The sequence below is a fragment of the Ceratotherium simum genome, chromosome 33 (assembly GCF_057802395.1).
Source record: "Ceratotherium simum simum isolate JZ-2026a chromosome 33, ASM5780239v1, whole genome shotgun sequence".
Lineage (NCBI taxonomy): Eukaryota > Metazoa > Chordata > Mammalia > Perissodactyla > Rhinocerotidae > Ceratotherium > Ceratotherium simum.
In genome coordinates, this window is record NC_141932.1 from 3,412,069 (window position 1) to 3,426,872 (window position 14,804).

The 14,804-nt window shown below is 41.8% G+C and overlaps 1 protein-coding gene across 1 annotated transcript; it reads left to right on the forward strand.

The window, feature by feature from the left end:
• Positions 1-231: 231 nt before the first annotated feature.
• Positions 232-11,929, forward strand: ZIM2 (zinc finger imprinted 2). Its single transcript, XM_004439228.2, has 6 exons — positions 232-601; positions 2,301-2,398; positions 3,061-3,108; positions 4,371-4,497; positions 7,346-7,438; positions 10,947-11,929. Exons 1-6 carry the CDS (start codon positions 232-234, stop codon positions 11,927-11,929), a joined length of 1,719 nt encoding a protein of 572 aa, XP_004439285.2.
• Positions 11,930-14,804: the final 2,875 nt, after the last annotated feature.

Here is a 14,804-nt window from a genome sequence, read left to right on the forward strand (position 1 = left end):
GGTGAAATAAGCTAACCCCCTTTGCTTCAAATCACCTCCACCCCACTGTCCAGTCCTAATTGTATAGGCCACTTGGTAAGTCTCTATGTAATTTCTGCAGGTCCTGAGGTTTCTGTATCCTTTCGTCATCTGATACATCTCTGCCCACCATCTTCCACAACAGTGTGGTCTGGAGCAGCCTGCCTTTTAGAGTCTCTCCATCCTCTGAAGGGCCAAGCTGTAACGATGCAGATGACAGAGGTTTTAGATACCTTGAGGAATCCCCAGCTCTTTCGTCTACATGATCAAGACGAGAATCCAGAAACCATCCCCATAAGAAACCCAGGAGTTCTGAAAGTTTCTCATCAAAAGTTTAGGCATTTTCAGTACCTGTCAATGACCGGGCCTCACCAAGCTGTGAGCCAAATCCAGGAGCTCTGCTGGCAGTGGCTGCAGCCAGAGACCCACACCAAGGAGCAGATGATGGAGCAACTGGTGCTGGAGCAGTTTCTGAACACTCTGCCAGAGGAGGTTCAGACATGGGTGAGGTCGAAACAGCCCAAGAACAGCAAGGAGGCAGGAACTCTTGTGGCCAACTTGATCCAAGCGTGTGGGGAGAAAGGTGAGAGAGGAAGGAAGCAACTGACCCTTTCCACTTATTGAACATCTGCTGTATGCCTGGCATGTAAAAGGAGCTGAATAAAACTTTGTCGAATGAATGAAAGAATGAATCTTATAATCCAGTCTAATCTGTCTCGTGTGAGATGAAAGAAATTTGGGGTTTGGCTTTTGCTTTTAATATTTATTATTTCTCTGCAAGTACCCCTTCTCTCCAGCTTTGCCTCCTCCCACATTTCTTATCCAGCTTAAACTTTAGTATCAACACAAAACAACACACACAGATAAAAAAAGAGAGTATAAAATGTGGGAGATAACAATGTCTGGAAGTTTAACCTCTGCCAAAATTTGACTGGTCTCTTGGGAACTCAAGTTACTAGATTGGAACTAAGGGCATTTCATAATGAGAGAAGAAAGCCATTCACTCCTTATAGTCCTTTGAATAAAAATTATATCAACTAAAAACAAAGTATTGTTTGGGTATATATATATATAGAGAGAGAGAGAAAAGCAAGGGAACAGTAAATATGACTCCAAGACCGTAGTTATCTCTGGAGAGAAGGCTGGGGTGTGGACAGGAAAAAGCACATGGGTAGATGTAAGTTGTTGGGAATATTCTAGTTTTGGGGTTGGGTAGTGAATTCACAGTCCTTAATTATACTTAAAAATATAAACAAATAAATTTAAAATAAATGTGAGGGTCATGCATAGCTCAATGTTAACATCATATCATGAATTAAGGATTATAATTAATCCAGTTCTGTGCACCTGTATTCCTTAAAAGACTTTTGAAGATGCTAATAGAGAACATGTTGAGCATTTACAATATGCTAAATTCTAGGTGTTTTATACATATTATTTACTTCTGTTAATAGCTTTTGAAGTAGGTATTAATCCTTGATCTATAGATGAGGAGACAGAGGCACAAAGAGGTTGAGTAACTTGCCCATGGCCCCACAATTAGTAATTGGCAGAGTCAGGATTCAGACCTGGGTGACTGGTTCCAGTGTCTGTACTCTTAATCACAGTGTTACACTGCCTCAGGTGGACATAGGGGATATTGTCCCAGGTTAAGACTTGAACAAAGGCACAGAACTATTGACTGAGCTGGAATTGGGGGGAAAGGAAAGAGAGCTCCCTAGGATATGAGAAAGAAAAGACTAATGAAAGGTGCACCTGGAAAGAGACTACAGGCAAGGGAAGCTTTCAAGGTTTAGGTTTTCTTAGGGAACGTGGTGGCTGTCTTATAGATCAGTGAGTGAAAAAGATGTAGGAAAAGCTTAATAAGAGCTGCCATTTTTTTTTAATACCTACTGTGTGCTTTACACATGTAATGTTTAATCTTTACAAGAGCCCTTAGAAGTATAGGTATTTTTATTTCCTTTTTACAGTTGAGAAACTGAGGTTCCTTGGTGATGCTGGAAACCACTCATACAGAGAGAACTTCCACTTTATTTGGAAGGCAGTAGGGAGCCACTGAGGGGTTTAGAGCTGGGAAACGACCAGAGCTCTTTTTTGGAACTTGCTATATTGAGCTGAGAAAAGACTTCTATGGTCTTTCTTTTATCACAGAAATCCCAGGACTGCTACTACCTCCCATGGAAGGACGGGGTGGCCTGGGAATGACAGGCCACTCTCTGTGTCTGTAGTTGCTGCCAGACTGGACTCAATTCCCTCCATGACCATTCTTTTCTCCCTTCTAGGTTTCCTCACTCAGGACTCTGTCCTTGCAGAAAAGAACACCAAAGAAGAGCAAAAGGACACAAAGATGTTTGACAATCTGCCGTCTGCTGGATCCCAGGTGAGTTGGGCTTTCTTCTGACTTGGTTCTCCAATATGGGCATCTCACCTTCCTGATTTCCGGACCTTCTCTATCTAATTAAACCATACCCTCATTTTCTTTACGTCTTTATATAAGTATCACCTAACTGAGCCTTTGCTTTCCCTGGCTACCTTATTTAAAATTTTCTTCTGACTCTTTGTATCTCCCTTCCTTGCTTTGTTTTTTTCTATCGCACTTATCACTATCCCACATACTACATCTTTAACATGCTTCCTCTTTTCCTATCTCTTGAATGAATTGGGTTTTTTTAGTATTCCATTTTATCTCCACTGTTGGCTTATTCAAAACAACCCTCATGTTGTTTGCACTATTATTATGTGCCTTTTATATATGAAACAAATGGCAGCTATTATAAGGACTTGATACTGTTGTGAGGTTTTCTTTTTTCCAAAATTGTGCTCCTTAATATTCTTGTTAAGTCACATTTTGAAACCTTAAAGACAATTAATGAAATTAATATGCCGCACTTCCTTTAGAAGCAAAAAAAAAAAAATTCACGGGAGGTGGTGATTAGGAAAAAATTGTCTTAAAAGGCTGCTTAAGGGGGAGATAAGGAACAAAAGATTGAGAAACACTGTTCTAGAAGATCTGCTCCTGAGAGTAGCCCTCTGTCCCTACAGTGTCCATGTCAAGGATCCCAAGTAGAGATGCCCACAGGAACTGCTGAGGTAATATAAACGAGGGATTTATAAATGGGTGGATTATGACAAACCAGAGACCCTGCCCCATCTAAGGGGCAGCTTTGACTCAGCTTCAGCTGATGGTGCCATGTGAGAATGTGGGCCCAGGTCCCCTGATTGCCTGGTTTTTTTAAAAGAAACCAAAGCTCCAGTTAATAATGTAGAATCTACAATTTTTTTGGTGTTGTCAGCTAATATGAATTTTAAAAAAGAATAAAAAACCCATTTGAGCCAAACAAGCCTCTCTATAGGAGCTGGGCAGCCAGTACATGACTTCTAGTTTAAATCAAATGTACATTGGTCTGCATAATGTTTCCTGAAAACACAAAAGATGTATATTAATAAAATGGGTATCATAGACTTATGTAGTCTTCTAACATCTGCTTTTTAAATTCAACTTTAGGTTACTAAGATTGTTGCATGTAACTGTAGTTATTTAGTTTACATTGTTGGAATATTATTCCATTGTATGACTATACCATAATATATTTTTCTCTTCTACTATAAATGGATGTTTGGGTTGTTTCTAGGTTTTGGATGTGACAAACAGCACTGTTATAAACATATCTGTCTCCAAGTACACACAAGCAAATATACCCAGGAATAGAATTTCTGGGTCCAAAGTGGGTTACCAATTTACATTTCCCTTAGCATCTTATAAGAGGTCCCATGAGTCCATGTTCTGTATAACATTTGGTATTGTCACACTCCTTAATTTTTGTCAGTTGAATGGGTATACAGTGGTACTTTGTCATTTTGATTTGCATTTCCCTGTTTATTAATAATATTGCATATCTCTTTATATTTATGAGCTCTTTGCATTTTATGGATGAGTCACTGAGGGTTAATCTACCCACACTCACAAAGCTTATATAAGAAAGAACCAGAGCCAGGACTTAAACCCAACTGTCTCTGATTCCTGAGGCTGAGGTATACTGCTCAGCTTTTAATTATGTGTATTCTTTCTTTCTTTATAAAGTGGCTTAAAAGGATCTTTTTCCTCCAACCCAAATCTGTAGTAATTAGCAGGAAGAACTGTCTCAGAAATGTTCCCCATTCTCTTAGACTACAAGACAAAGAAAGGTACATTGCCAGGTCCCTGTAGCCTCCAGGCTAGAACACTTGGATTAGAAGCTTTCTGCTGGACTGAATGTCAGCTTCATGGTCACTCCTCTCTCATCAGGCTCCTTCCCCTCTCCCTGGGATCACTTCTGGATTTTGATCATTTGGGAGTGTTTCTGGTGTTTTAGGAGTTGGTGACTTTCAAGGATGTGGCTGTGGACTTCAGCCCGGAGGAATTAAGCTACCTTAGTGCCTCTCAGAGGAACCTCTACCGGGAGGTGATGCTGGAGAATTACGGGAACCTGGTCTCCTTGGGTAAGTCTGCCTTCTCCATGGAACTCCGTTTCTACCCTCTGGGGCGGTGGTTCTCAACTCTTTTCTGTCCTCCCATCAGTAACAGTGGTTCACTGTGTTGATGAGTCTCGACTCAGATCAGAGACTATATTTTAATATCACACTCACTGTTACTCATAATATAGCTAACATTTATTGGGCAGTTAATATGTGTCAGGCGCTGGCCTAAGCACTTTACATGTCTTAATTTCTTTAGTCCTTATACTAGTCCTATGAGGGGGAGGTATACTTGTTGTTGTTGTTGTTATTGCTATTATTGCCATTTTTCAGATGAGGAAACTGAGTCATGGAGAAGTTCAATTACTTGTCTAAAACCACACAGCTACAAGGTGGCAGAGCTGGGATTTGACCTGCAGTGGTTCAACTCCAGAATCTACCCTCTTAAACTCTGCTGCGCTGGACAGGGGTCCAACAGGGGTTTGCTTGATCAGATCTTGGTATAATAGGAGGCTTACAATGATGTATTTTGAATGGCTGAAGGAATTGCTGAAAATTCCAGGAGCTTGAAAGTCTTCTACTGGCCTTGAGGTTTGAGAGTCAGATTGCCAGTCTCTTTTCACGTCCAGGGTTGTTTACCTCTCCCCAAAAGCTAAATGTTTTTGTTGTCAGTGTCAGGATCCTCTTTTTCCATGGCTTTTCTGGGGCTTGAGGTCTCATGAAAAACACAATCACAACCAAACACCATTCTGACCGTAAGCTGGTGCTCTTATCCCTGTGACTTCAGAGACCTGCTTGGGGAGATGGAGTGCCTTACTTCAAACCTGGCACAAGGATGTGTAATTTGAACTACACATTTATATATATATATATATATATATATATATATATATATATATATATATACACATACATACACACTACTATATTTATATATATATATACTATATATATGTATACTACTAATTTTTTTTTTGGTGAGTAAGATTGGCCCTGAGCTAACATCCATGCCCATGCTCCTCTGTTTTGTATGTGGGATGCCACCACAGCATGGCTTGATGAGTGGTGTGTAGGTCTGCGCCTGGGATTCGAACCTGTGAACCCCAGGCCACAGAAGCGGAGTGTGTGAACTTAACCACTACACCACTGGGCTGGCCCCTCAACTATACTACTTTTATTGGTCACAAAGAAGGCACAAAGAGGTGCCTTTTCCAACACATTTTACACTCTTAAAATAGAGGGGAGAGGGAATAAATCAGTTTTATCTTTTCAGCCCTTGTGCAGTGACCTGGAGGCATCTCTGTCTTCTTGTGAGCCCTTGGCTTAAAACACTGAAGGTTTTGGGTTAATAGATCACCCAGGACATTGTCTTTGCAAGTGTGGAATGAGTACTAGTGGGTTATATAGAAGATTATTTTAGGTGGTACATGGATAGCATGAAATAATCCTTCAATCAGTTGGTGAGAAAGCGGCTCCTCTTCTAATTTTCTTCCAAACCTTCTGATTGTATCAGGTAGAGAGTATCAGTTTGGTGCTAGCATGTCTCTGCATCTTGTTGATCATTCATTTTAGCAAAGGGAGAGCAGACCTCAGGCCCTGAGCCTTAGATAGGCAACTGAAGCTAGCTAGCGCTCAATAACCTTAGTTGCTGTTGTATCCATCGCTATGTTACCTTCAGGTTTTTGTTTTTTTTTTGATGACAGTGGTTTCTATTACAGGGTTGATATAAAGGTTCCATTTAAATTAAGTGGATTTAAGTTAAAAAGAGAGGTGATCTAAAGAAATATTAAATACTAAATACTACTATAAATGGCACATACGTAGGGCCAAAGCGTGAGAGTCATTCATTAATTTGTCAGTGAACTCACAATGTGCTAGGTGCTGTTATAGGCTTGGGGTTACAAAATGCACGAGAATTCCTGTTCTCATGGATGTTACATTCTAGTGGGGACAGACAATAAACAAGTAAATACTAAGGTAATATCTTAGTCCGTATGGGCTGCTATAACAGAATACCACAGACTGGCTGGCTTCTAAACAACAGAAATTTGTTTCTCATAGTTCTGGAGGTTGGAAATCTGAGATCAGAGTGCCAGCACTGTCTGGTGAGGCCCCTCTTCCAGGTGGCAGACTTCGTGTCCTCATGTTTTGGAAGGGGCTAGGGAGCTCTGTGGGATTGGTTTTCTAAGAGCACTAATCTCGTTCATGAGGGCTCCTCGCTCATGACCTAAGCGCCTCCCAAAGGCCACACTTCCTAATACCATCACATTAGGCATTAGGATTTCAACTTGCATTTTGAGGGGACACAAACATTCGGACCATAGCAGATGGTATGCAAATGAGTGAAGTTTGGGAAACACTGAACTAAGGGAGAGGGAGAAGAAGCATTTTAAGACCAAGGGAACACAGGTTATCACTGGAGGAAAAGAACCATATGTTGTTCATTTTTTGAGCAGCTACGACATCAGATTCCCCATGCTCAAGTAGAGAGCCTGGCACACTGTCCTCAAGCCCCCTTTTCAGTTTTTACTCTAGAGCAGAGTTTTTCAACCACGGTGCTATTGACATTTGGGCCGGATCATTCCTTGCTCTGGGGGGCTGTCCTGTGCACTGTAGGATGTTTAGCAGCATTCCTGGCCCCTACATACCAGATACCAGTAGCACTCCCTCCTCCCCTTGCAGTTGTGACAACCCAAAATGTCTCCAGACATTGCCAGATATCCTCTGGGGGCAAAATCATTGGAAACAACCTCATTTTTCTACTGTGTGAATTTGCATCTTCCTTATTATCTCAGAGTGTTTAGAGCCCAGGCTGGGAGACGCTGTGGGTGCAGGACAGAACCCCCAGGTTATAAGTCTTCTTCTTCAACAGGGTACCAGTTTCCTAAACCTGACATTATCTCATGGCTGGAAGAGGAGGAGTCACGTGCGATGGAGGAAGACAGCAATACAATGATATGTCAAGGTGGGTACTGAGTGGGAGGCCCGTGGAGACTGGAATCATGGGAACACAACCCAGTCAGTCAAGGCGGGGCCGGGAGCTGTTAGTCAGGGAGCTTCCTCAAAACCCACTCAGGTCAGGGAGAAGGCTGGTAGGTGCTCTTTGTTTGGGGGCTCACGTGGCTTCCCCTCCTCGTGTGCTCAGCACTTCCCTTCATCTCCTCTCTGAAGCTCATCTCTTCCTGCAGTGTGAGTTCTCTCCTGCCCAGCTGCAGGGAGGCCAGGTTTCCTCTTCTCTAGTGTTCCAAACCCTCCATTCATTCATGCCTTTCCCTTCACAGCTAGAAATCATAGGTCTTTCCTTTTTAACTGAGACAAGCAAAAAACCTTGGCGTGATACCCCGTCTCTTTCCAGCTGCCTCCGACTTTACCTCATGCTAGCTCCTCAGACTTGTTGACACCCACAAGGTCCCTTCCCTTTCCCTCCTTAACCCATGCAATCTGGTTTCCTTCCCCCTACCTCTGCCAGCAAACACACACACACACACACACACACACACACACACACACACTTCTACAACTTCCCCAGAAGCTCCCCACCTACATTCTTATGGCTCAAGGACAGAACCTTCTAGACTTTACCTTCTCCAAACTCTATGGCTACAATATGATAATATTTACCATCTCTATGAAATTCTCTCCTTCTTTGGATTGGGTCACCATGTGTATCTGCCAGGATCATCATTGTCCTTCAGTTACAGTTAACAGAAAACCACATCCAAACTGGCTTAAGCCACAGAGGGATTATTAGTTTACAGTACTGGTCAATCGGGCTTCAAGGGTGGTTGGATTTAGGGACTCAGTGATGTCATCAAAGACCTAGTTTCGTTTTCTCTTTTCACTCTGCCAACCCTAGATGTGCTTTCTTGTTCCTGTCCAAAGACAGAATGAGAGAGTAGGTGTGTCCAAGAAGCATTTTCAAGAGTGAGGAAGCTTCTTTCTCAGAAGCCCTTGACACAACTCTCCTCATTTTCCATTGTTCCATTTTGGGTCACATCCCATTCCTGAACCTGTAACCATGCCCAGTCTAATGCTAATCGACACTGCCCTCCCTACCTTTTCCTGTGTGGGTGAAGTGGATGCCAAAACAAAATTCAGGGACCTACCAAGGGGACTCCTCTCCCTGCCTCTCTGTTTCCTTCATTGTCTTCTCTTCTTCACTCTAGTTTGTTCATTCATTCTTTCATTAATTCAGTCATTCCACAGATATTTATTGAGCTTCTGTGGTAGGCCAGGCACTATCCTAAGTTCTGTGGATTCACTAATGAACAAGACAGACAAAATCCCTCCCTTTTTGGAGCTTGTGTTCTAATGGGGTTGATAAGTGATAAACAGACAAGTAGTAGAATCTGAGTATAAAGCAGACAAAGGGGCATATGGGAGGCTGCTTAAAATGGGGTAGTCAGGAAGGGCCTCACCAAGGAAGATTTGAATGAGGCAAGAGGGGGAGCCACGTAAAAATCTTGAGGAGAAGTGTTGCAGACAGAGGGTACAGCAAATACAAAGGCCCTGAGTTTGGAATGAGCTTGAGTATTCCAGAAACAGGAAGAAGAGCAATATGGTCTGAGGGAAGTGGACAGGGTAGGAGATGAGGTCACGGAGATAGACATGGGCCAGCCTGTGAAGGGATATGTTGAGGAATGTGGATGTCATTCCAAGTGAGATGTGAAAAAGGTATTGGAATGTTTTGAGCCAGGGAATGAGTTAGTATTATTGACCACTAGCCACATGTGGTTACTTAAATGTACACTAATTAAAATTACATAAAATTTAAAATTTAGTTCCTCAGTCACCCCAGCCGCATTTCAAGTGTTCATTAGCTGCATGTGGCTAATGACTGCTGTATCACACAGCAGAAATATAGACTATTTATATTATGGCAGGGAGTTCTATAGGGCAGCACTGTTCTAGAATGATCCCTCTGGCTGTTCTGTGGAAAATTAGCTTTAGGCAGAGCAGCAGAGAAACCGGTTGGAAGGCTGCTGGAGTCCAGTAGACTAAAGCTGACGGAGGCTGGTGCTGTGATGCTAGAGTGTTCAGGTTTGAGGTATTCTCTGAAAGGAGAACTAGCAGAATATGCTGAAACCTTGGAAGTATGGCAGAGCAAGGAAAGCAGAGGAGTCACGAAGGACTGGGCTGTCTCTTCCATGCTTGAGTCTTCAAAGACCATTTCCTAAGAGATCTAATCCATTGTGATGGGTTCAGTTATCCCTCTTCTCCTGTTGACTTCCTAAGCTATATTCTGGCTCTGCTGTTTCTCCTGTACTTTGCTCACATGTTTCCAACATCTGCCAGAATGCGACCACTGTGTTCGTTATTGTCTCTTCCAAGCCATAATCTTAGACTTGATTTCCTTGGCTTCAGTTTTTTTCTGACTCAGGGAGTTGCTTTTATAAAGCACAGATTTTTGACCAGCTTCTTACCACCCTCAAAAGAAAATCCCAACTTTAACCAAATATTTAAATCCCTCCCAGTCTGGCCTGAAATTCACATCCCAGGCTCATCTCTCACAGATAGTCCAAGTAAAAACCTGCATTTCTGACTTCCCAGGACTGGGTACTCTCACAGTTCAGTATCTTTCCTCAGGATTTTTATAAGTTTGCCACCCCCTTCACTGCTTACTGAGCCCAAATGCCATCCCCTCCACTAAGCTTTTCCTGTTCCTCAGTGGAATCAATCCCCCACCTCTTCTCCTAGTCATTTATAGTCTGGTTAGCATCCTTTTCACACTTCTGATGACCATCTGGTTGGGTAATGCCTTGCACAAAATAGGCATTTAATAAATGTTGAATTGAAGGGAATTAGTTGGTTGGCAGTGTAGATTGGGGTAAGACAATAGATTGGAAGCCAAGAAAAGAGAATTTTTTTGCTTTATTCTGAGCGAGAGGTTGTTGACCTGTTGACTCCAGTGTTTCCCCAGTGATCTTGCTGAACTATGGTCATAGGCGTTGTTAAAAAAAGAAAAAAGTGTTCCCTGGTGAGATCAGTTTGAGAAGCGCTACATTCTGTACCTTCCCTCTTTGGGATCTGAGATGCCTGTTAAAGGTTCTGAAGACTCCTACAGGAGTGGAACCTGCTTGACTTGCATTATACAGGATTTCCTAAATTGATTTGACAATGGAATCCCTTTATGGCCCCAGCTATTCATTTTTTAGAACACTAGTGATCTACTAAACATGGTCTGGAAAATGCTGACAAATGCCAGCTCTTTCTCTAGCATCCTCCTCATTCTCCTTTGTGTCTCTGGCATCTTTGTCAACCTTCAGTCCTCCTGGGTGGTCTCTTTTCTGCCTCTCCCTCACCCTTCCTTGCTTACTGTCCTTTCCCCCTTTCTCTGATTCCTTAAGTTCCCAGAAAACTATTAAACTTTGATAAGATCTATTCTGTTACCTTTGGTCTCTTTCTTCTGTTTCTCCTATAATGATGTGTCTCTCTGAGTAGAAAGAGTAGAGGAACTTTTACATTTCTTTTAGATTGGGAGAACAAACCTGAAACCAAAGATGTAACTCCAGAGCAAAGCCTGCCTATAGAAAAGTCATCCTTGGGGGCAGGAATGGAGGATTTGGAGGTAGGTAACTCCTGGCGTGTCTGTGTAGGAGAGTCTTCTCCTGATGATCCATCAGAATCACACCAGGTCAACCAGGAGAAACTTTTGAGTCCTGGGACAGTGAGTGACCCCAAGACCCTCACTCAGGAAAGAAGCCATGACAGTGATGAATTTGAGAGAAGTTCAGATCTTACTAAACAGCCAGAGGATCCTCTAGGAAAGGATCCCCAGGAATGTGCTACTCCTGGAATTTGCACCAGTCCCCAGCCAGTGGTCGACGAGCCTTTCCTCCAAAAGAACAAATACCACAGATGTGAATTTTGTGAAAGAACCTTTACTACCAAATCGGCCCGTGAGATACATGAGCGGATCCATACTGGGAAGAAACCCTTTGAATGTAAGCAATGTGGAGAAGCCTTCTACCTCATGCCACACCTCACCAGACATCAGAGGTCTCATTCTAGTGAGAAGTCCTCTGGATGCAATGAAGGTGGAAAGTCTTTCATCCAGCATGCAAATGTCCGTGGCCGTGTAAAAATTCATAGGCAGGAGGACTACTATGAATGTTTTCAGTGTGGCAAAGCTTTCATCCAGAATGTGCATCTTTTTCAACATCTCAAAGCCCACGAGGCAGCAAAAGTCCTTCCAACTGGGTTGCCCCGCAACAAGACATATTTAATTCGCTATCAGCGGAAACATGACTACGTTGGAGAAAGAGCCTGTCAGTGTTGTGACTGTGGCAAAGCCTTCAGTCAGAGTTCACATCTCATTCAACACTATCGAATTCATGCTCAAGAGAGGCCTTACCAGTGTCAGCTGTGTGGGAAATGTTTCAGCCTACCCTCATACCTCACTCAACATTATCAACTTCATTCTCAAGAGAAACCTATTGAATGCAATTACTACTGAAAAACCTCCAGTGAGAGAACATTCTCAACATCTTTGGCTTCATCCTGGAGAGAGACCCAATGAGTGCTTTGAATATGAGAAGGCCTTCCACCAGCCTTCACACCTTGTTAACAACTTGAAAATTCACCACGGTGTAGTCAAAAACAATGAATGGTTGCAAGAGTGTAGAACAATTTATTGCAAAAGGAGATTCAGCACATTTATCAGTAGTCACACAAGCGAAAAGCCTTACAAAGAATATTTTTTTGCATAGCAAAGAAGCTAATAGATTTTTCCCTTCTTTGGTGGTATTTGTAGAATGGAGAACCTTGATTTTGACACCCTAACAAAACACTTGTGACTGGCTGTTGAGCTCCAGAGTCGCAATCTGTTGCCTGAGTTTTTGTAGAAATGTTTACATAAAATATCTTCACCACAGGGCATGATAAAAAGATTTTCGAGGGGTACCTATATTGATTCAGCCACAAAGCTGTTATTGATAATATATTAACATAGTACCTCATCATTTACAAAACATTGCCATATATGTTCTTTTATTTGATCCTTAAGGAATGCTGCAATGTACTAGTGAGGATCTTTATTCCGTTTTTACAGAGAAGGAAAGTTTGAAACTCCAGGTTGTCAGTTGATTTGTCCGAGGTTGTAAGTGATGGAGCAGGAACTGAACCGAGGTTTTTTTATTCCTGCCATGCTGTATCCTCTCTGAAGAAAAGTTACAGTCCTGTACCCGCTGCAGCCATCTTCTTCTTTAGTAATCCCGGCACTGTTTCACATTAAATCAGATCAGGACACTTGTACTATCAGGGGTTCAGAAAGCTTTCTTGAAAAGGGCGAAGTGCTGATAGCCATTTCTCTTGCAGTTTAGGATTAGATGGTGACTTTTTGAGACACTAAGTATATTTTTGCTAAACACTTTCTTGCAATTGTTCTTGTAGATCGTAAAGCTGTTTCTGATCACGTAGAGGGTTTTTTTGGTAGCTTTTTTGTAGTTGTTTGTTTGAGGGATTGCAGTTTCTTATTTTCCTTCTCTCTCCTTTTAAAAATCCCTGTTTGAAAGCAGTATTTCTGCTTTTTCGGGCTCTGGCATCATCAGCACAGCCAACTTTACCCAAAACTCTAATTGTGTGCTGGGCATACTTCACTTTTTAAAGGGATCAGCCCTGAATTGCACTATAAATCTCTTTCATACCATATTGCTATAATGTTAAAAGCTTTCCATCACTGACTTGAATGATGGTCAGATACAAAGACACATGGTAACCAGTTGGACCTGGAGTCTCAGAACCTGATTCCTCTTCTGGAAGGGTGGGTTGTTGCTATTGTTATTCACTGCTCTACTTTTTCTCATCCAGCCATTTTTGAGGTTGATCTATGATGTGTGGCTTCCAAGTCATGAAATTAAAAACAAACATGACTAGTCAGAACCTACACCAGCCAAATGAGTGCTAGTATACAATCCCTCCTCTTCATTTCAAAGTTCTTGAGGAAACAGTCCTCCTTCGCTGGCCCTATTTTCTTACCACAGTCCACTCTTCAACCCAATGTAAATTGGTTTATGATCCTGCCACCACTACTACGAGGGGACGTGATGTCAATAGGTCTTAATGTTGGTGATGTTAATTAACGCCGATTCCTTGAATTAAAGTGGTGTCTGCTGGGTTTTTCTACTGTAAAGCTACTATTTATTTTCTCTTTGTAATTAATAAATATCTTGCAGGAGAAACTTTGAGACCATGCAAGTATCCAGTTTCTCCTCAAACTTTTACCCACTAAATTCTGGCATCTAGCCAAGTGGATCTTGCCTAGAGCCATTATTACTCTGTGGTATTGTAATGGTGATGTTTTATTTCCCTCATTCCTTCTACATTTGTAGCATTCTCCTCTGAGGAAGAGTTGTCCTCCCTATTTATTTATTCAGTAATTTATATCAGTGTGGATTCATGGATATTTTGTTTTATTCTATGGGCCATAATTCATTCCATTGTTATTTATTTTGTTGTTCAAATTGTTCCAGCTCTGGCCATTCCAAGTTGGCCCCTGTGCCTCTTCAACAAGCTCTCATCCTTTTCTGAAGACTTATAACTTTCTACACCCTCCTTAATTTCTCTCCCTTCACTCCCAGGAAACCCTGTCATGCCTTTATGATGGTTTTTGCCTCATCACTGTCTCATGAAATCTGCTTCTTTCTCCAGGGTCATAGGTTCACTCAGGCCCCTATCAATCTCAGTCATTTCATTTCTCCCTTCGCCATTTTTGCTAAATCTACCTTCTGTCTGGATTGTTATTTACCTAATACATTTTCTTTCAACTGTCTCATCTCTATTTTTTTAAACTTCAATACATCTACTTGAAAAGGAAAAATTTAAATCACCTCAAACAAAGGGTTTTACCCAGGCCGTAATCAGATTTCCCTGATCAGCTCCAAGATGTCCTCTTATAGTTGGCTCGTTTGAATCCAGATCCAAACATGGCCCACAGACTGCATTTGGTTGTCTAATCTCCTCTCACCTTTTTTAATGCCTTGTGTGACTCGAGGATAATGTAGAGATACACTTCCTCCTTCCCCCACCCAATTCCTAATATATCTAATAGTTATGGTACTCCTCTTACATTAAGGTTTAATTTTTTTTTAATTTAGGAGCACCCATTTTTTTAAAATTTTATTTTTAATTGTGGTAAAAAACATATAACAAAATTTACCATCTCAAACATTTTTGAGTGTACAATTCAGTAGTGTTAAGTATGTTCACTTTGTTGTGCAGCAGATCCCCAGGACTTTTTCATCTTGCAAAACTAAAACTCTATACCCATTCAACAATAACTCCCCATTGCCTCTCCTCCTAGCCCAGGCAACCATCATTCTCACAGTCATTTT

What these genes read in the sequence shown, in the direction of transcription:
- ZIM2 (XM_004439228.2), top strand. Translation starts at nt 232, where the DNA reads ATGACAGAGGTTTTAGATACCTTGAGGAATCCCCAGCTCTTTCGTCTA. An exon ending in TGCCGTCTGCTGGATCCCAG is followed by an intron (nt 2,399 to 3,060) that starts GTGAGTTGGGCT and finishes CTGTCCCTACAG; the next exon opens with TGTCCATGTCAAGGATCCCA. An exon ending in TGCCCACAGGAACTGCTGAG is followed by an intron (nt 3,109 to 4,370) that starts GTAATATAAACG and finishes CTGGTGTTTTAG; the next exon opens with GAGTTGGTGACTTTCAAGGA.